We start from the raw sequence: 22793 nt of genomic DNA on the forward strand, positions 1-22793 counted from the left end.
TAACTCCGTAAACTTCAGGGGAGTTATACCAGGGATGAATTTGACTCATGATTCTGAGTATAATGCTGAACTTCTGGAGCCCAGTTGAATGCAGTGGAAGTTATTCATATATGGTAGCAGAGATATAGGAACTCTGAAGTTTAATTTATTGCAGGACAGTTTCTACTATAGAAAAAGGCTATTCAGAATGTTAGTATGTTGCTTTGTGCCTGTTAAGATCATTGTATTTTTGACTCTGAATTCCAGTGAGGTCTGTTTTTAAACAACTCCTGTATTGTATGCATCTCTCTAGAACATAGAACATCTGTCTTTGGAAAAAAGTCCTATATAGAGAAGCTTGTTACCTTGAAAAGAGTGTCCATTACCAATTTTGTATGATCTGTATTGGTCATTAAAAGACCCTCAAGAAAACAGACCAAAAGTTGTTTGCTATGTAGGGGACACTCTTCTTTTTTTAAGTAAAATTTCATACTGACCTAATACCCCATCATTGTGCTGTTGGGGTGCCACCATTTAGATGAGATCTATGTAAATTGAAGTCTACTGGTGGCCATTTAAATATCCTGTAGCACATTTTGCAAGATTGGAGCTGTTGGCTCTGGACAGATTTCAGATTCAGTTTGGCATACTACTGTATATCAGTTTACATCCTTGCACATAATCACGGCCTAAATTTGTTTGGTAGCTTCAGCTGATTGAGCTCCAAGTTCAGCAGGACACTTTGCCTTCTAAAAACACTGCTTTGTAATGATGCGGTTACAGAAGGGCTACTGTGTGTGCATCCTAGAGGGGGCTGACTTTCAGTGGCGGGTGAAATGATTATACAGACAGATTCTGGTCTCAGTTACCCTGAGGTAAATCTGTGGTGTCTCCATGGAAGTCAGATGGATTTACCCAGGGGTGGCTCTGTGTTTTTTGCCGCCCCAAGCACGGCAGTCAGGGTGCCTTCGACGGGGTTTCTGTGGGAGGTCCCGCCGCCGAATTGCTGCCAAAGCCGCGGGACAGGCGGACCTCCCACAGAAACATGTCAAAGGCCCCCTGACTGCCGCCCTCACAGCAACCGGCACGCCACCCCGCCCCCGGCTTGCTGCCTCAGGCAGTCATGGATTTACCATATAGTTACAGTGATAAAAAATAAAAAGCAGAAACTAGCTTATTTGGGTCTTTAAAACACCTTGGGAACCTCTGCATGGAAAGGTGCTGTATGAATGAAAAGTATTGTATAGAAGGCCAATCTAAATACCAGGTAGAAGTCTAGACAATATTGTGTATAATGGTGTGCTGTCTTTCAAATTCTGTATATGTCACAGGAGAGTGATGAAATGAGGAGGGTGGAGCTTGCTGGGGAAATCTGCCTGGTTCCCTTCAAGCTTGCCTGGTGGGCTGCTGGGTAGTTCTGGCATGCAGACTGCCCAGCTGGGGACTCCAGGCTTCTTGGGTTCATGTCTCTTGGGCACCCCCATCATACTTGGCCTTAGAGGTTTTCAGCCTTCCTGCTGTGGGGGTGTCACGGCTTCCAAGTGCATTACTGCAGAGCCAGGAGCTCTGAGCTTCTGGGAAAGGTTTCCAGGGTCTGCAGCTCCATGGCAGTCCCTCCATGTGGACTGCCTGAGGGCCAAGGCCCCGGGGGTTCCTTTTTCTCAAGCCAGATGGAATGCAGCAGTGGCAGTGAGACTGAGAAGAATGTGAAGTTCACTCAGCAGCTGCCTGTCCCGGGGAGAACACTTTGTTTGAAAGCACCATGTATTGGTGTTTTTGAAATGAAACTTCTGCAAGATTTATGGACTGTGAGAAAATTTTGAAAAATGTGGATTCATAGGGTTTAAGACCAGAAAGGATCATTAGATGTTTTGGAGTGAAACCAAATTTTGAAATGCTAAAATTCTGGAAATTCTGACCTTTGGCCATCTCTAGTTGATATACAGGATGCATGAGAGAAGATCCTTCTTGAAATAATGTGTTTACTACACTAAGTAGTAGCTTTCTATCCAAATAGCTCAATGTGCTTTACATGTATTAATGAATTAACACTCAACTCAGTACAGCATGTGAATTGGGTCTTATCCCCATTTTAAAGACTGGGCAATGGAGAGGCTAAGTGGCTAGCTCACGGTCACACAGCAAGTCTGTGGCAGAGGTGTAACCCCTCAAGATTACAGGTAAAAGAGCCCCCATAGAGCAGTGGTCCCCAACCTTTTTTGTATGATGGCTGCCAGATGATGAGCATCTGCTGAAATGCTGCTGAGAAGTGGCAACGTCAATTAGTGTTGCCACTGAAATGCTGCTAGTAAGCGGCAAAATCAATAGGTGTTGCTGCTGACAAGCAGCGTTATCCAGAGGCTTTGCTGCTGAAAATTGGCATTTCAGTGGTGATGCCCCTGGATGACACTGCTTGTCAGTGGCATTTTGGCAGATGCTTGTCTGCCAGCCAGTATGTGGGTGCACTTAGATGCCTGGCAGGTGCCATGGTGCCTGCAGGCACTGTGTTGGGGACCCTGTCATAGAAATTAATGGAGATATACCTATCTCCTAGAACTGGAAGGGACCCCAAAGGGTCATTGAGTCCAGCCCCCTGCCTTCACTAGCAGGACCAAGTACTGATTTTGCCTCAGATCCCTACCCTGAGTGGCCCCTCAAGGGTTGAACTCACAACCCTGGGTTTAGCAGGCCAGTGCTCAAACCACTGAGCTATCTCTCCCCCGCCATAGAGCATTATGAGATCCATTATGTACAAATATGTTTTCCGTATGACCAATTTCAAGGACAATATAGTAAAAAATATTGTCTGGGAGATAGAAAAATTATGAATATTTTACAATAATCTTCAAATCAAAGTGTTCCCTCCTAAATCCCCCTCTCAAACTCAGAATATTGCACAATAATCCACACCCGTGAGCTGCAGTGTTTGGTGTCATTTCAGCAGTTTTTATATGGGTTGGAACTCAGATTGTAAACTTTTGGGACAGGGATGCATCTTTAAAGCATCTAGCAGACTTTGGGTGCTGTATAAATTATAATGTTTTGTGCTACAGGATCAACTATTAGGAAAAATAGTTTGGGAACCAGGACAAAATAAAACGTAGGGGGGAAAACGCAGGGAATAAGGTTCAAAAGATGCAGATACAATTCAGTTGAGATAAGGTCTTGTAATCAGTTGCTTCAACCAATTGCTCTCTGGTCAATAGTTAAAAAAACTACTGACCAGCTAAAGATGACTAGTAATTTGGATAGCTAGTGAACAGCTTTTGGGGTGATATAACTTAAGACAATTGATTCATGTCTGGCTGTTGAAGTGCGTGATTATTATTTTGAATAGCCCTTTTTATCTCAAAGCTAACAAATTGAATACAATTTCATTTCAGGGGTGAAACATGACAAAGGTCCAGCAATGCATAGCGTCACTACACAAAAGTTTAGAATAGGAATGAAGAACTGCATGGGAAGTTTAGGTATGCCAAATGTGATTGCCTATGCTGGAATTTGGTCAGGGTGCTAATAAATCAATGCAAATATACATAAACCTTTTAGAAACATGCAAATGTATTGACTCATGAAAAGTTATGTTTTTCTGTACATTTTCAGGTAAGTGTGTTTATATACTGCATTAAACTGGTTAATGTAGCTATCCCAAGTGCAGTAAAAAACATTACAGCAAATTGTTTTTCCTTGCATTTTATGCCAAAACATAACCAATGTGACATGGGATTTGAATAGAAACAAATGTTACTGGTTATATCGTAAAAAAATATTGCAGCCTCTTAAATCTTTAGCATCTTCTAGTTCAAGGGTTCTCAACTTTTTTCTCTCTGTGGTCCCCCTCGACATGCTATAAAACTCCAGGGCCTAGCAGGAGCTGGGAGGAGGGCTTGGGCATAGGCGTAGTTTGACTTCTATTTTTTGTGGGGGAAGGGGCAGGGGCCAGCAGAGCTCGAGCTACCTCCACATGGCAGGGTCCAGGGAGGGAGTGCCACCTCCATCCCCTGACTCACCTCAGCAGGCCACCCAGCTTGTCTGGGTTGGTGGGGTTGGGTTGGGGGGAGGGGAAGAACACACACAACCAAAAATTATAATTCAAAGGTGGGGGGCTTAGCTCAAAAAGTTAGAAAACAGCTTAGGGTGCAGGGATGGAGTAGCTAGGGGCTGTGGTGTAGACTAGGTGGCTCAAGGTGCAGGGAGGGGGTAGCTGGGGCTGTGTGCAGATGGGGTAGCTCAAGATGCACAGAGAGGCTGGCTAGGGGCTATGTGTAGGCAGAGGATAGCTCAGGGTGTAGGGAGAGGGGTATTAGGGGCTGTGTGCTGGGAGTCCCTGGCAGTCCCTGTTCCCAGAGGGGTCTGCCTGCCATGGAGCTGCCCCCCGGGTGGGGGCTCTTACTGGCTGCCTGTGTGAGAGCAAAGGGGGTTAGGAGCAGAGGAAAGGCTTCAACCTGGGGCACCAGCAGGAGACAAGGGAATGCTGCTGCTGCTGCCTGCTCCATGGCATCAGCCAGAGCAGCAGCTACCCCGCACTGTCTGGCTCAAGCTTCCTGCCTCCGACCTGGCCAGGGAGCGGGAAGAGGAGATGAGCGGGGGGTCTCGGGAGAGGTGTGGAGCTTCCCTGGGACTTCCATGCTCTTGCCCTGCAGTTTGGAAGGGGGCGGGGGAATGCTCTCCATGTCCCCAACTCTGCCCACGGGCTCAGGGCTTCTGCTCCACAGGGAGCACCAGGGCTCGGGTCTCTGGGTTTTAGCCTTGCGCCTCCCGGCTTCAGCCCCGCTGGGATGGGGACGCGCCCTGTGGCCCCTTTTGAAAGGCCTTGTCGGCCCCTAGGGGGCCACAGGATCCCCCCTCCACGGTTGAGAACCGCTGTTCTTGTTTGCTTTAAAAAATTCAGTGGGAGAACTGGAAAATTGGACTATTAGAAAAATAGAAATAACATGCAAAATAACATGGCCAAGTATAGGCCTCTATTCAGCAAGGTGCTTAAGCACATACCTATTGATAAACACATGCATAGTCCAGTTGAAGTAGATGAAATTATTCATATGTCTAAAGTTATGCATGTGTTTAATTATCTTACTAGATCAGGCCAGGCATGGCCAGATCCTCAGCTGGTGTAAATCAGTATAGGTCCATTGAAGTCAAAGGAACTATGCTGATTTAACCCATCTGAGAATCTGGCCTGGTTATTTTAATCACAATTCAAAGTCTGTCCTTGAATTCTCAGGCAAGAGTCTCCTATTTGCTTGAATGGGATTTAGCCCTTCATAGCTTTCTTGTATTCTGTTTGTTTTGTAATGATGGTGACTTTTATCTTCCTGTGTGAATTTACTAAAAAATAATCAATTGTGAAAAATATGGGAATGACAAGATTTATTTTCCAGCAGTTACTGTTATACATTGATAAATGTCATATTGAAAGGATTTTTAAATGAATTTTCAAAATCTCTTTTGATGGCTCGCTAACTGCCCTTTATTGGTCCAAGTTGTTGAGTGTTCTGAGACAGAAACCTGATCTCCAGGGAGGAAAAATCTCCCTTCTTGATGCTCTTATAGCAGAACATAGGGATTGTTGTCATGCCAGCAGTGTGCTACTTCAACAATGCAGAAGCAAAGGATGGCAGTGGGTTAACATTATTGCCAGTACCACATGTTCAAAAATCGTGATTCAGACCCCTCCAAAATCATGAGATTAGCTTGAAAAGAATAAGATTTTAAAAATAAAGATATTTTTTCTGCTGTGATGTGATATTTTCACTTTTAGGGGAAAGCACAGCATCAGTTTGTGTGATCATCTCAGGTTCAAAATTCAGCCTTAAACAGACACACCCACAAATGCAGACCTACCTGTTTACTACTCGAAGGGGACTCTGCTTACTTTTCCAAACACTACGGTGTGTAGGATGCTGCCATTATATCCCTCTCTACCTAGACAGGATATGCAAATTCGCGCCTTTATCATCTCCGGATCAGCTAATCATTTCATTTGATCAGAACATCTTACTCCCTTTTTTACAATCTTCCCTATGAGAAAAAAGCCAGCTTCAGAGTCTGGACCTCAGAAAGGTCATCAAATATCACATTTTTTAGAACAGAATCTAAAACCCCAAACTTTTTCATCCCGTAAGGTCTGAAGGTCACTGTTTCACATTGGCTTAATTTGGATATGAAGGAGTTTTACATTGGCTGTAACGGAATGAGGCCTCAAAGCATTTAAGCCCATTCCACTAAGACTGCAGTGGTATTTCCAATAGGATCGTAGTAACAATATTGTCAGAAATAGAATTTCTTATTGAAATTTGCAAAGCTGTTACTTTGCTCATACGTTGGTCATTCACCAAGCATTACAACAACATTTCATTGTCTGAATATTCTACTTTTGATTACTGTGTACTGCAGGCTACCAGTATTAGCTTTTTGTTCTCAATTTTGGTTTACTTAACTATCTTTGTTCCTACCCCTCAAGTCAAAGTGATAATAAGGCTTTTGATAGGTGGATATGTGGACCTTACAAACAGGACAGTTTTATCTTGGCTGTTTATTGGTTTTATGTCTAGCTCATCCACCAATTTAGAGGCCCCTTCACCTCTCTTCTTCTTTGATCTCTCCCTCTAATTGGTGCACTTGTAACTATTTATATACTTACTTAGTATTTATATGCTTATGGCTATTTGGAAGCTGTCTCCTAGGGTCAGTCTCCAATATGCACCCTTCTGCAGAGGTGGGTGCAATATAATAATCTAGCTGGATTGACAGGGTCATCTATAAATCATCGGCTTTCACCTGAGCGCTTGGAGCAAGTGTAACCCACAGACCTGTTTGTGGTGTTCTGTCCCACCTAGTGGCACTGAGACCATTTAGAGAGAGATTAGTGAGTCTGCTCTACCAACTTAGCTAAGAGCCGTGTGGCTTTTAGATCATGCAGTAGAGGCTCAAGCACTTAGCTCCCTAGATCCCAGGTTTGATCCCACCTGCCGATGATCAGGGTCTGTCAGTGTTTACACCAGAAAAAAATCTTTCAGACCTGGGAGGACTCAACCAAGTAGTCTTGAGCCTGGACTGGTGGATGTACTTGATGGGAGAAAAATAATTTTAAAGATGGGACAAAATTGTTTCATTTGTCTAATGTGGGGCTTGAATTCCTAACATACTTTTTGAAAGGCCTGTGAAATGCACCATTGCCCCATCACCTAAGCGCTAGAATTATGGCATCCCTGTGTGGTGGAATGCTATGTTACATATCAGGGCCATGTAACCTGGACAGAAACACCGTGGTAGTAGACACTTTCTTCCCCCTTTTTCTTTGTTTAGTTATTGAAACTCAGACATAAAAAGCCATTACAAAATGACTGTTCCAGCACTTGAATTTAATAAAATAGAGAATTTACAGTACGTAGCTAGAATGCCTAGACTTCTCATGAATTTCATATACGTATATTTAATGGAATTTATTGCCGCTCTACAGAACATAGTGCCAAATCAATTATGTTAATTGAAAAAGATTTATCATATTGTTGTTAATGTTGTAGCATGGTTCTAGATGATGTATAAAATAATACTAGTTGAAATGGCATTAATGTATGCATTTAAGTTCCTTTTTCATTTATGTGCATTATTGATCTTATTTCATTGTTGGGGAGATAATGGATTTATAATTGGAATACACTCACAGTAATCAGTGATGAGATTATTAGGCTTATAAATAGAATTTTAAGACTAAGATGAGGTAATTTCCCAGTGTAACTAAGAATCAATAATTAGAGGCTTGCCTTGAATCTTAAAGTAGTACTTGTAAGATTAAAAATAAAACACTTTTAGAGAAGTAAATCCATGTATATTTCTTAACTGTGTTACACAAAGATATGGCTTATCTTGAGTTTATATTTAGTTCTTCTCCAAAGTTAGCCCTTCTTTTTAAGTTTGACTCTCCAAGGCTCTCCCCAGCTGTGCAACCATGAAGGCTGGCTGCCCAAATTTGACCTTGTCCTAGGGGATGGAGTCATCCTGCCTTGCCCAATTGCCATGTGTTTGCAATCAGGTTTGAGGGAGTGACATCAAAGGATTCACAGAGCAAATCTCTTGTCCTAACACACGGTAGTACATTTTTCCTTTCTGACTTACATAAGAACGGCCATACTGGGTCAGACCAAAGGTCCATCCAGCCCAGTATCCTGTCCTCTGACAGTGGCCAATGGCAGGGCCCCAAAGGGAATGAACAGACAGGTTATCATCAAGTGATCCATGCCCTGTCACCAATCCCAGGTATGGGCAAACAGATGGACCTATCTTCCATGAATATATCTAGCTCCCTTTTGAACCCCGTTATAGTATTGGCCTTCACAACACCCTCTGGCAAGAAGTTCCAGAGGTTGACAGTGTGTTGTGTGAAAAAATACTTTCCTGTTTATTTTAAACCTGCTACCTATTAATTTCATTTGATGGCCTCTTGCTCTTGTAACATTTCCTTATTTACTTTCTCTATACCACTCATGATTTTATAGACCTCTATCATATCTCCCCTTACTCGCCTTTCTTTTCCAAGCTGAAAAGTCCTGGTCTTATTAATCTCTCCTGATACGGAAGCCATTCTATATGCCTAATCTTTTTTGTTGTCCTTTTCTGAACCTTTTCCAATTCCAATATATTTTTTTTGAGATGGGGTGACCACATCTCCTCACAATATTTAAGATACGGGCGTACCATGGATTTATATAGAGGCAATATGATATTTTCTGTTTTATTAGCTATCCCGTTCCTGATGATTCCCAACATTCTGTTTGCTTTTTTAACTGCCACTGCATATTGAGGGGATGATATCAAGGAACTATCTACAATGACTCCAAGGTCTCTTTCTTGAGTGGTAACAGCTAATTTAGACCCCATCATTGTATATGTATAGTTAGGATTCTGTTTTCCAGTGTGCATTACTTTGTATTTATCAACATTAAATTTCATCTGCCATTTGTTGCCCAGTCACCCAGTTTTGTGAGATCCTTGTGTAGCTCTTCGCAGTCTGCCTGGGACTTAACTATCTTGAGTAGTGTTATATGATCTGCAAATTTTGCCACCTCACTGTTTCTCTTTTTCCAAATCATTCATGAATATGTTAAATAGGTCTGGGCCCAGTACAGATTGCTGGAGGATACCATTATTTACCTCTCTCCATTCTGAAAACTGACCATTTATTCCTACCCTTTGTTTCCTATCTTTTAACCAGTTACCAATCCATGGGAGAACTTTCCCTCTTATCCCATGACTGCTTATTTTGCTTAAGAGCCTTAGGCGAGGAACCTTGTCAGAGGCTTTCTGAAAATCTACATACACTATATCCACTGAATATCCTTTGTTTGCATGCTTGTTGACCCCCTCAAAGAATTCTAGTAGATTGATGAGGGATGATTTCCCTTTATAAAAAAATGTTGACTATTTCCCAACAAATTATGTTCATCTATGTGTCTGACAATTTTGTTCTTTATGATAGTTTCAACCAATTTGCCTAGTACTGAAATGAGGCTTACTGGTCTGTAGTTGCCAGGGTCACCTCTGGAGCCCTTTTTAAAAATTGCATCATATTAGTTATCCTCCAGTCATTTGGTACAGAAGCTGATTTAAATGATAGGTTAGACTGCTCTACGGCCAAAATGCTTCTGAAATAAATGTAGTCAAACTTTACTAATTCTGGGTCACTGAGAATGATAGTGATACTTAAAATTGTTGATTGGCTCTAGTCTAGCTGTTGGGCTCCAGACTACAGCAGTGGAATCTCCTGGCAGGTGATGTTAGGGTTTCCATGTTCCGAGACCGTCAAAAGGATCTTGTCCCATTCTTCTTCATGGAAGGTGGATCTTGTAAGCCGTTGCACACATCGATGGTGATGGCCGCCCTCAACATCGTCATGATCCAGATGAGTGGGAGCTGTTCATTGATTCATCGAAGACGAGTCTTATAAGCTTTCTTGCTGCATAATGCATGTTTTGCCATCAATTCCAGTTGGTCATGCAGTCCATATGAAGGAAAGCTATGACACGAAACAACTTTTGAGGTGCATAAAACTATGAACTCAGTGGCAACTTTGTGGCGTTTGAAGGTTGTTGCTTCTTGCTTGGTCTGCAGACTGGAATCACCAAAGTACTGCTGTTTTCTCTGCTAATGGAATAGTCATGCAAGAGATTCCCACTTCATCAAGAAGATTGGCCACTCGACATCACTTGGAGCCTGGGAGGAAAGTGATTCAGCATCCACCATGGTTGACTCAAGAAGATTTGTTACCACCCTTACACATTCAGCTGAGGTCTGATGAAGAACTTTGTCAGGCCATTGACAAAACACAAGCAGCTTTCAGGTCACTCTCCGTGAATTCCCAAGGTTAGTGAAGCTAAGATAAAGGAAGGTGTCTTTGCTTGTCCTCAGATTTCGCTGAACTTCTCGAGATGTAGCATTTGAGCATGCATTGCATGCAGGAAAAGACGGCATGGAAAGCCTTCCAGTTTAGTTGCAATAAATTTCTCGGAACAAGAAAGCGCAAAATACGGTGTGGTGGAATAAGCTTCCTCAAGGCATAACAAAAGAGCCTTGGTTGCAACATTCAGACTAAAGATACATTTTTTGCATCTCATCTAGATTTTTTTCCCCCGAATGCGGAGCAGTGAGCGACGAGCACGGCGAGCATTTCCACCAGGAATGCAACATATGGAGAAACGCTATCAGGGCAAACTGGAGCCCATGACATCATGCTTGCAGACTTATTGCTGACAGTGGAACAAAGGAGGCTCCTCTTAATGAATACAAGAGAGCCAAGCCAAAAGTGCAAGTAGACACTGAGTAGAGACTCCTACAACTATGTACATAATAGGTTTATTTGCTTTTTTGCTAATAACTTTTATTTATATAACCCTTTTGCTGATTTTTAAAGTGTTACATAAACAGGACAGGTGAAATATTATCATGTAAAGCAACCATAAACACATGAAAAGACCTAGGTTTACAATTTATGATTAAAACTCTACTATCTACACAATATATATAGACATAAAATGTAAAAACTTAAATATCTTAGAAACAGTAGCCAATCAGTTGTTTTAATTGTCATATTTGAGTTCAGCACATCAAAATACATAATAAATACCACATTTTATCTCTGAAGCAGACGACTTCTCAAAAATTGTAGACCAGTGTTACAGATGGCCGAAGTCCTGCAATTTCACACTTGGGTTCCTTCAGAACTCTTGGGTGAATACCATCAGATCCTGGAGACTTATTACTGTCTAGTTTATTAATTTGTTCCAAAACCTCCTCTAAAGACACACCTCAGTTTGGGACAGCACCTCAGATCTGTCACCCAAAAAGAATGGCTCAGGTTTTGGAATCTCCCTCGGATCCTCAACAGTGAAGACTGATGCAAAGAATTCATTTAGTTTCTCCGCAATGGCTTTATTGTCTTTGAGTGCTCCTTGAGCATCTCAGTCATCCAGTGGCTCCACTGGTTGTTTAGCAGGCTTTCTGCTTCTGATGTATTTAAATTTTTTTTGCTATTTCTTCTGGAGTCTTTGGCTAGCTGTTCTTCAAATTCTTTTTTGGTCTTTCTAATTACATTTTTACACTTCATTTCCCAGAGTTTATGCTCCTTTCTATTTTCCTCATTAGGATTTATCTTCCTCTTTTTAAAGGATTTACTTTGTTGTTTAACCATGGCGCTCTTTTTTGGTTCTCTCTTTTTTTTTTTTTAAGTTGGGTTATACATTTAATTTGAGCCTCTATTATGATGTCTTTAAAAAGTTTCCACGCAGCTTTCAGGGATTTTACTTTTGGTACTGTACCTTTTAATTTCTGTTTCACTAACCTCCTCATTTTTTGTGTAGTTCCCCTTTCTGAAATTAAATGCTAAAGTTTTGGGCTGCTGTGGAGTTTTCCCCACCACAGGGATATTAAGTTTAATTATATTATGATCACTATTACCAAGTGGCTCAACACCCATTCTGTCACCTCAAACTAAAAGTGATTTATCATGGTAGGAGCTCAGATAGGATGGTGGTGAGGGCTGTGTAAATAGTTGGATAGATAGGGGAAGGGACTCTTTCTCTGAAGACTGAGTGGGGAAGGACCGGTTTGTCCATCCATGTATTGGTGGTGATCCCTTACATTGCTTTTGACACTCAACAGTGATTGGAATTCCCACACTGCCTGCTAACATACCAAGGTTACAAAAACACTGGTCTGGTTTAAAAAAAAACAGCAAAACCCTGATCAAGATCTGTTAAATTGTATGTGTGAAATGAGCTCTTGGGCTGTAATAAAGCTGCTTGGCTCCAGTGGGGTAAATAAGGAGGGCACTGACGATAAAGGAGTTGCACTGCATGCATATGAACTGTCCATCCCTTGACTTGGAACTCCAGTGTTCTTTCTCTTTTATGGCTTTGCCTATTGACCATACTCCCTTGGGTAGACTCAGCATGCATGTAGCCCAGATGGCAGCATAAATTTTAGGCCTGTCACAGAGCCTTGTTTAGTAGATTTGTGTGCGCTAAGGGCCCAATTCTCCCTTGAGATGACCAGAGCTTGTACGTTTTTAAGCACGATACTAGCTGAACAGTGGCATGTACTCTGGTACCTGACAGGAAGGTTGGTCCCTAAAATTGTTTTCTTTAAAGTAGTTAAATTTAACACACAGGCCGAAGCATGATCAAAATAGAAATTAGGAACGAGTGTCTCCCATTTTTCTTTTATTTTCTTTATTGGTATTTCTGTGCCATCATCATCAGAATATCTGAGCGCCTCACAATATTAATGAAGATGTTCTCAGGTAGGAAAGTATCGTGATCTCCATTTTACAGATGGAGTGAGGCAATGCGAGATTAAGTGATTTGCCCAAGTGATGTCATCAAGAGGTGTTGATCCCAAATTTCGGCAGCGACGCCTCTTGATGATGCTGCTTGCCGTCGACAAGTGATGTCATCAAGAGGCGTTGCCCCTGAATTTCGGCGGGGACGCCTCTCGATGACGTCGCTTGTCGATGGCAAGCGACGTCATCGAGAGGCGTCGCTGCCGAAATGTGGCATTTCGGCGGGTTCTCCACTGCTGCAGTGGTCCTTTGGCTGGCACCTGCCAGCCAAAAAGGTTGGGAACACTGTCCTAAGCAAAGGCAGGCACAAACTGTCTCCTCACCATCCCTGCACCAGCACAGGCATAAATCTGGCCCAAAGTGCATGATCGTGAAGAATCAGGCCCCACTTCTGTGCTCTCAGCATCTGATCCTGCACATACTGAATTCAGTTACAACATTCCCAGTGACTTCAGTGGGTGCAAGGACTGAGCCCTCAACCTCTAAGGTTAATCCAAATTCTGAGGGCCCTCAGTTTGCTCATGAATTTGAGTTTCCTGCGAGGTAGCTTGATGCACTGCTGTGTGAGATGGTGGACAGACCCTCCTATTTCTACTAAATTCTACCTCTCTGCTTCTTTTTCCTGGTGTAATTTTCAAAGTGAAACAATAGTGAGGTGTGTTAAACTCCAATTTGTAGCTAGCAGTGGCGCCTTTTTTTGGGATAATTCTGTATTTGATTCACAGAGAGCATGTGATGCACATAAAAGGCTGACACTGCAGGTTTAGGCACAGATTACGGGAGATGGCAGTCGTGTTACCACACCACAGCTGCAGGTCGTAAAACAGCCACAGTAGTGTGTTTTAGTTAGAAATGGCCCCACTGTCTTATAACAAGTCCCAGTGGAAACATACTAGTAAAAAGTTTATCCCAAACATGTTTCAGTTCAAATAGGCATTTACTTCATGGTACTTTTATATCAGTCTGAAAGGGAGAAATTTCACTTCCAAGTTGTGTGCACCCTTTCATCTTTGCTTGGGGGAAAGGAGGGTTTACACTCTGAGAATTACCCAGATAGTGGTTTACGTCACATTTGTTCCAGTTAATGGTAGTAGGTCATAGAGTTTTAGCGTGAATTGCTTTTGGGTAAAATTATTTATCATTATTTCATGTACAAACAGTAGCTTATGTAAGATGAAAACTTGTTAGGCCAAGCAATTTTGACAATTTAATTCGCTGTCACCACTGTAGTTTTAAAGTGGAACGTATTGGCTTAAAGGGGAAAAGAACCCGCTAACCCCAATGCAAAACCATAGGCCCAATCCTGTAAGAGTTCCACATACAAAATCTGCATTGTCTTGTGTTGAAATTCTGCGTGCAGAATTCTTGCAAGATTAGCTCAGTGTTTGGAAAGGAAACTGTGTCCAATTCTGATCTCACTTATGCTGGTGTAAATCAGGAATAACTCCATTAATGTGAGTAGAGTTACATGTATGTAAAACTTCATTAAGTAAGAGGACAATTGGACCCATCCACTTTAATTTGTGTCCTTTTTATACTTTTTTATGTTCTCTCCTATATGAAGCTACCTTTGGTTTTTATGTTTAGAAATCCTATCTATTTCCTTTCTCTCATACCTCCATCCGTTTTTCTTGGGATTTTCCTTTCTGGTTTTCTTCTGCCTTTATTTTATTATCCACACATTTATTTGTCCTTCTCTCTTCATCTATTTAAGCTTTTATATCTCAACTTTTGTTTCTTCTCTGTCCCCAGTGCCAGTTTATGCACATGATTTTAGAATTACTATTCCACTGGAGCACAGCAACTGCAGGCTGGCTTTTTGGGTATTTCTGGAAAAGTCTGTGGCCTGTGTTATCCTGGAGGTCAGACTGAATGATCTCAATGGTTCCTTCTGGCCTTGGCATCTATGAAACAACGGACAAAGTGTCCAGAGACTGGAAACATTCTGGCTGAATTTTTGGCTTTGGACATCAAATTTTTATTAATAAGAGCTTGTTAGAGCTGTAATTGTTACTTAATTTGGTTATAGGTAGACAAAATCTTATGTACCTGGATATCTGATATACTGTATTGTGAAGTTATCTACAATGTACTTTTGGAAAAGTCTGATGTATTTAAAACTATGCAGATGTTTCCTGAGCTCCTGCCATATGGTCACAGTAGAGAGCACTGATCCATGTATTCGTATACAGAGAAAGGGCTCAGTTCCCTGGTGCTCCAGAACCCTAGTGAATGTACCTGCAGAGTGAGGGGTAGCAACATGTAATGCCATCTTTGGCTTGTTCTGCCCCTTGAAGCAAACTGGAGCAGCCGCTTACTCCCTACCCCCTCGCTTGCTAATCCCTCCCCACTTGATTCTGATTGCCTCCCTGCCTGCCCACTTAGATATCTCCTCACTAGTTCTTTCCCCATCTATGATGGATGGACTCATGCTCCTGGGTGCCCTATCTTCAACCTACTTCAGCAGACCTGCTGCAAAACCTTTACCTCTGCCTCAGTGGAACTGCCTGCTATGCCCTTAAACCAGCCTGCTCCCTGGTGTCGTGTAAAGAATTACAAGGACTTTTTTCAAACACATTAAAGAAGACAAGTAGCTGGAGTTTGAGCCATCAATTCTGAATTAGTCTTTTTAAAACTCCTTATTGTAGTGATTGATATTTGGCTATTACTATGATTGGTACCCTTTGAATACCTAAGATAGATAGAAACCCTCACAGCAGCTCCATCCCAACTCTCCTTTGCTGCTAACTGGGGTGAGAGATGGGGTGGGATGTGTAAGAATGTATGAGCACAACATTGAGGCTATGCAAGAATTCCTAGGGTGCCTCAGTTTCTTCACCTCTCCACGCTCCTAGGTTCCTGGTGCTCACCCCATACTCTCCTTAAGGCTCCCATCGCTGTCGTATTTCAGTCTTCAGATTTAAAAAAAACAAAATTTATTGCCACTATTTGCATCTCAAAAAATTTGACTTCCCACAGGAGCACCATGGCCAAAGAGCACTGTTTGTGACTTTGCTGTTTGCATGTCCTCATGACTGGCCCTGGGATCTAGCAGGTCTTGCACAGGCCAAGAGATGTTCCTCACAGCGAGAGGGCAGGTTAGGTCAGGAGTCCCGACCTGGTTGCTCCAACCACTGGCCAGCTTTCTCCCCTGCCACAGCACCTTCTAGAGATGCCTATAAGATCCCTGAATGGCAGCCAGTCCTTAAGTGTGAAACACATGGGGTAAGATTTTTCAAAAGTGTCGGTCTACTTCTGCTTTCATTGAAGTCAATGCATGTGTGACTTGTAGAGGGAGCGGAGTTAAATGCAATGCTGAGCAGGTGTGGAAATCTCTCCCTTGAGGATTATTCAGTTTCCAAAGAGTTAAGGTTTTAATTTTTTTATAAGGAACCATTAATCTTGTGGAGCAGAAGCGTATGGCAGTTAAAATATTCAGTGCAGTCAGTAACACATTATAATGACAAGGTTGTGATTTCTGCACTTGATCATGAATGATTTATGAAAATTTAGTAAACAGCGAAGGCACAGTTCCCTTTCAGCAGCCTATTGAAGTCATCTTCTTGTGCAGACTTGTGTAGTTTTAAAAAAAGGCCCTAACAATCAACAAACCTGCTCCCATTCCCCTGGAAAATGATATTTTCAAAATACATCCTTCAGAAGAACACTGTGGATGAGGTAATTCTCATGATTTAAAAGCAACCCCTCCTTTCATTGTCTTGCTTTAATCCTTCAGGGCCCATAGCTGAAATTAGTCTGAAATTGTTATTTGTGACAAATTGCAGTGAATGGGAGGTTCCTCAAGTTTTTGGTTTTTAGTTTTCCTACCTCAGGGCGAGTGACTCGGACCTGCTCTATTTCCTAATGCCTGAACTGGCATTCCTTGAATCAGCAGCACTTCTTTTCTCTGATGGCTGGCAGTGGCAGAACTTACTTGTGCATCAGTCTACCTTTCCTCGCGCTCGCTGTTTCTTTTCTTTTTTCTCTCCTTCCTCTCATCTCTGTCTTCTCTCTCCTCCCACGCTCCATTTGTGCCTCTCTACTTGCTTATCAGAGAATGACCTAGAGAATTTCTTTGCTAGCAGAACTGTAGACACCAAACACATTCCTGTTCTCTGCCTTCCCTAAACCCCTCCTCCCCCACTTACCGCTCTCTGCCTCTTTCTCCCAGTCATATTGTCACCATCCCTTTCTGTCCCTTCCCTCCCCTCCCTTCCCTCTTTGCTTCACACCTAGTTAGAAAACATTGTCTCTAAAAGGCTCCCTGGGCGATTGTGACTGTCCATCTTTGTTGGGAGCATTCCCTGCTGTGCGGATGCTAAGCCTGCCCCTGCATGAAGCACTCATTGTAATCAGTTCTGGTCTCCTGTGACCCATCAGCAGAGCCAAGGAATGGGAAGTCAATCCCTAATTAGAATCAGCACTTCAGGAGCAGACCACTTCTAGTGCCAAACACTAGTAATGTTTACTATTCTCTAACACTAATAAAGCACTTTTAGGGCCTGATCCAATGCTTGTTAATTTATCTGTGAAAAGACTCCCACCTATCACTGGGCAGTGAATCTGACCCTTAAGGTAACATTTTAAAAAGAGCCTAAGGCCCAAAATTCTAAAGGTATTTAGGCTTTGTTGTGCTCAGCGTCACAATGTCTAACTGATTTAGGAGCCTAAGTTTCATTTTCAAAGAGGTTTAGGAACTTAGGCTGGGATTTATACTCAAACTGACTTAGGGACTTAGGCTCCTAAGTCTAATTGAAAGTCAATGGAATTTAGGCTCCTAAGTCACTTAGGGTATGTCTGTTCTGCAGTTAAACACTTGCAGCTGGTCTGTGTCAGCTGACTTGCATTCGGGCTATGGGGCTGTAAAATTGCAGTGTAGATGTTCCGGCTTGGATTGGAGCCTGAGGTCTGGGACCCCACAGGGGGTATGCTTACTCAGTGTGATGCAAACACTATTTGAAAGGAATTCTAAGCTTTGAAGAACTTTTTTGTTTTTCTCTGTCAGTATATGGCAAAACTGATGTTACCTCTGAGTTTAAGAATACTAATTGAGTAATTAAAGACTTAATGGAAATGTATGGATTTTCTTTAAATGCATTATTTCACTGATTAATTTATTGTGCATGCCTCGTTCTCATTTTTTTTCCGAGAATCAATGCACTCTCCTTTTAGTCCCACCTGTCGTTCGTTGATATAAATCTCTCTGTAAGAGCAAAGAGTAAAATCATTTCACTTACTAGGAAACTGCAGGCTAAATTTTCAAAAGTGACCTTTTGGTCACTGCAGCTTTTGTGTGCTGAACTGGAGATCCCTTGGGGGCAGGGGCGGCTCCAGGTCCCAGCACGCCAAGCGCGTGCTTGGGGCGGCTTGCCATGGGGGGCGCTCTGCCGGTCGCCGGGAGGGCGGCAGGCGGCTCTGGTGGACCTCCCGCAGGCGTGCCTATCGGGAGGTCCACCGGAGCTGCCTGCCGCCCTCTCGGCGACCGGCAGAGTGCCCCCCGCGGCACGCCGCCCTGCTTAGGGTGGCCAAATGTCTAGAGCCGCCCCTGCTTGTGGGGACTGATGTTCAGAAAGTATTGAGCATCGACCCGCTGAAAATCAGTCGCCAGTAAGGCTTCTCAAGTTGGGGACTCAAAAAATTGAAGTGTCCAAAGTCACTAGGCAGTTATGAAGTTTAGGCCTGTGGATTTTGAAAGGGGTAAGAGTTGGTGGTATATATCTGCAGTGTTGCCCATTATCTATATAGGGCCACATGCTCTAATAGCTTCAAAGAAGGAATGAGAAATCCACTTTCATTATATGCATACTAGATATAAAAGTATCTCATTCAGCAGTAGAGCTGTATTAAATGAATAGCTGTTAAGAGATGCAATCTACTGTAAGATTTGAAATGTGGTACAAAAAAAGTTATCCAGTCAACAGATTCTACTGAGTTATCATAAATCTCTGTTATCTGTTGCTTTGAAATTCCACGAAGTTTCAAGTTAGCTGTGCAGATTTCACTTTTAGTTTTAGATTAAGAAGTGGCTGCACAGAAAGTCCAGTAGTTCATAAATCTTTGCTTCTTTTGTAATAATCTGTAACTTAAAGGTCTGATTCTCCTGCTAACCACAAAACACTGTTGCATAAATGCCAGTTCTATAGGACTGCATGAAGAAATTTCTGTGAAATTCAGTGGGGACCAGGCTTTGTCCCTGTAATTTTAATTTGTAGTAAAAAAGAGTCTTCATGGACTTTATGGATTGCCTTCAGGCAGATTCTTTCTTGGACTCAAGTTTCCTAAATCAGTCTATAAAAATGTTTTTAGTGAATTGCTATAAGGAAAAGCACCAACCACTTAACAAACCTCTCCACCCAAACTCTGTGATCATCAGATCCTTAGACTTCAGGGGGAATAGCAGATGCCCAGAACCTGTCAAGATGGATTTAGCACTTTTGAAAATTGGGCCCTTGATGAAACTCCATGCAGCACTTCTGGTGTGAAGTGACTGACTGGAAAGGAGTTGCTTGACATCTGAAGAATTTTGCCCCTCCCACTCTGATGAGAGAAGCTCAGTTTGGATTTTTCAGAATGTGACAAAGCTGAGGTAATGAATGTAAGTGTGGACGCACTATCATGTCTGTGTAGCAGATAGTTCTAAAACTTGATCTGTGATGGCCTAGAATTTAACATTTGGTGGCATCCCAGGGAGTATTTAATTGCATTTGTGCTGCATTACAAGGCTGTCTCCTTTTTCTGAATTTATTTTAGCTAATTAGTTGTAAATGTCAGAGTAGTATTTCAAAAGACTGAAACATCTTATATTATCATACGTGAAGCAATTAACTCTTCTGACAAATATTTATTGTGGTGTCTTCTTTAATTAAGCCTTTTGTACTCTTGAAAATATAGTGTGTTCTCCCCAAAAAGGATGCTTTTACAGCCCTGTGGTTGTGTATTTTTGCAGACTGCCATGGACATCACAACTAGCTTAATGAAACTTGGCAATGGACGAGTTAATAGGCCTACATGTCAGGATACTTACATGACACTGTCTGTTTCAGAATGCAGGTTTCTATATTTTGGCCAACCCCCCCACAAACCAAACCAAACCAAACCAAACCAAAAACTCCCCCAAACACCACCGATTTGGCACATTACACTGAAAATGATTAATCTCCAGGCACTCTTGTTCTTTGCACAGATACCATTTGCAGGAGACAGAAATGTAACATACTTGTGCCACTGAGGCTGATGACGTTGGAAAAACAGCAGCAGAGCAGTGGCTTATATAGGTTCTTTATTTAAAAAATCGATGTTTTTCCTTGTTTCTCGTGGCTGCTCATGTGGAAACAAGTTACAAATATGTTTGTTTGTTTGTTTAGCTCCTTTTAAACAGATAGGTCTCGTAGTTGATGTGCCACTGAGAAATAATTCCTGACAGTTATAACTGAACCAGATAAACAGTTCTGCCAGCCGCAAAATAACACTGTAAAACAAAAAGGTTCTGCTTATCGTTTTCCATTTTTTCATGCTTGTCAAACTGTTTAACTGTGCATTACCTAGAACAAAGGGTCTCCATATTACTCTGCTTGTCTGCTGTGGTCTGGTTTTAACCTTTTCCAGTGCAGGGCCCTATATGGCATGCTTGTCCACCTTCATTACTTTTTCCTTGCTATCGCTGTGTTTTAAGCACAAGCTGCAAGGATGCGATTTAGAAGCACTACCTTAAAATTCAGGCTGTCATAGATTAAATGTATGTTTGTATGTATACATCCGCATATGTATCTTTAAAATTTTTCTTCAGGCAGAAACGGCAACAGAGGTTGGACGGGAAGGTCCTAACGTTCACGTCGCCTCAGGGCAGAACAACTGTGACCAAACTGGAACAGGCGGCTCTCTAACCTCGCAGAGTTTGGTCGCTCCTCCTGGGGCCTCTGCTGGTACTTCAGCTGCGGCTTCATTCTTCATAAGGTAGTGTTCGTCTTTACAATTTACATATTGCTAATTGATGTTACATGGTTATAAACTGACATTTCCACTATGAATAATAGTTCATGTTAGCGTATGGTGGCAATTGCTGAGAAGGGAGGTAACCATGCTCTCCAGCACTGTTCTTGCACCATTGCTGAGGTCTTGTTTTTATTTCTGGAGACCTAGTGGGTATAGTTACGTATAACAAATCCACCACATGATATGCTTCCTTTGAGCAGGAGTTTTGCTGCTCTGTACTGGCAGAACAGAGAAGAGAAGCTTGAACATCTACCTGTATTATAATTTGTTCAGTCATCAATGTTTTGTGCATACACAGTTGACATACATTTTCAGAAACCCCTCAAAAGAAGTACTAAAACTTTGTGGATTATTAATGGGACTGAAGCCAAGGCTGTCTCTCTTTATGCCAATCCAGCTTTTGTACGAGTGCATGAAGAACTGTTGTGTTATCCAAAACGCTGACATGGACAGTAGTAAAGTCAGACGTTGTTCTTGTTCATGCACATCCAGTAGCTGATTTAAGAATTTTTTGGGTTAGTTCTCTGGCCTGTGCTATACAGGAAGTCAAACTAGATGATCATATTGGTCCCTTCTGTCCATAGAAACTATGTATCCACAAGATGGTATGTGTATGTATAACCAAAGGGGCAAATCCTTCATTCCACATACTAATATTGCTTATGAAAACTTTGTTCATAGTGGTACCATATTAACATGCTTCCATGTTTGAGCTATTTTTTTGTGAGTTCAGTCCTTGAGGGGGTCACCTAGGGATCTGGGGCAAAATCAGTACTTGGTCTTGCTAGTGAAGACAGAGGGCTGGACTCAGTGAGCTTTCAGGGTCCCTTCCAGTTCTATGAGATAGGTATATCTCCATACAATAAACTAAACAAAAAAACAACCAGGGTTTCTCAAACTTCATTGCACCACAACCCCCTTCTGACAACAAAAATTACTACACAACCCTGGGAATGGGGTTTGAAGCATGGCAGTGGGGCCAAAGCCTGAGCCCTGCTGCCCAGAAGGGGGGCCAAAGCTTGAGGGTTTCAGCCCTGGGCAGGGGGCTGTAACCAAGCCCTGCCACCTAGGGCTGAAGCCCTTGGGCTTCAGCTTCATCCCTGGACAGCAGGGCTCAGACTTTGGCTTCAGCCTCAGCATATCTAATGCCATCCCTGGTGACCCCATTAAAACAGGGTCATGACCTACTTTGGTGTCCCAACCCACAGTTTGAAAACTGCTGCAGTAATATAACATGCACATGTGAATAGCATTTTTTTCCTTTGTAAATGGTAACAAAAATAGGCTCTCAGGTGAAAAGCTTGAGTTTGAAGGTATAGCCTCTAATAAATTGTTAGGCCCAAGTGGCAGAGTTCTCACAGAAGGGGTTCATTATGAAAATGGTAACTGAACTGTATTGGTGAAAATGCTGGTGCTATAATTGCTAATGTTGATTAAATGGAAAACTGTTGAGCAGATGGTAAGTTCTAAAAACCAAACAAACCAAAAACAAACTTTCAGGGACTCATCCATGCGTTTCAATTTCTTTTCTATATGAAACTCAATTTGTAACTTTCTGTTGGGGAAGTTCAGTGTATTCAAATGTTCAAGTGTTCAAATAATAGTAAGAAATTTTCATGCTGGGAAAACTTGTTAATATAATGCATATAGAACATTCTTTCTTTTCTCCTTTCAATATCTTTTGGCCAAATTTTCTGATGTATTTGAGTTTAAATGAAGCCTTTGCTTCTTCCCAGGCCAACCTCTTGTGACATTACGCCCCATATTCTTCTTAGAAATATTGCTATGATATGAAAATGGCATAACTAAGATGTTTTATGGAAGACGGGTCATGTGAGATATCATTGGAAAAGTTATGATTTACTGAATGTGATTATCCTATTTGTATGGATGTATCATTTCTGTATCTGAAGTTAGGAATATTGATTATGGAACAATTACAACTGTGTTTTCACTTGGGGAACACCCACCAGACAGTATGCACTCA

At 42.1% G+C, this 22793-nt stretch overlaps 1 protein-coding gene across 1 annotated transcript in view; it reads left to right on the forward strand.

Annotated features, from left to right (window-relative positions):
- The window catches only part of KIF26A (kinesin family member 26A), a 140824-nt gene that overhangs the window by 45559 nt on the left and 72472 nt on the right, over positions 1-22793 (forward strand). Inside the window, exon 4 of the mRNA XM_032771622.1 lies at positions 20601-20767. Within this exon, the coding sequence (XP_032627513.1) occupies positions 20601-20767 (167 nt within the window). The remainder of the gene's footprint in view (positions 1-20600; positions 20768-22793) is intronic.

The sequence above is a fragment of the Chelonoidis abingdonii genome, chromosome 4 (assembly GCF_003597395.2).
Source record: "Chelonoidis abingdonii isolate Lonesome George chromosome 4, CheloAbing_2.0, whole genome shotgun sequence".
Taxonomy (NCBI): Eukaryota; Metazoa; Chordata; order Testudines; family Testudinidae; genus Chelonoidis; species Chelonoidis abingdonii.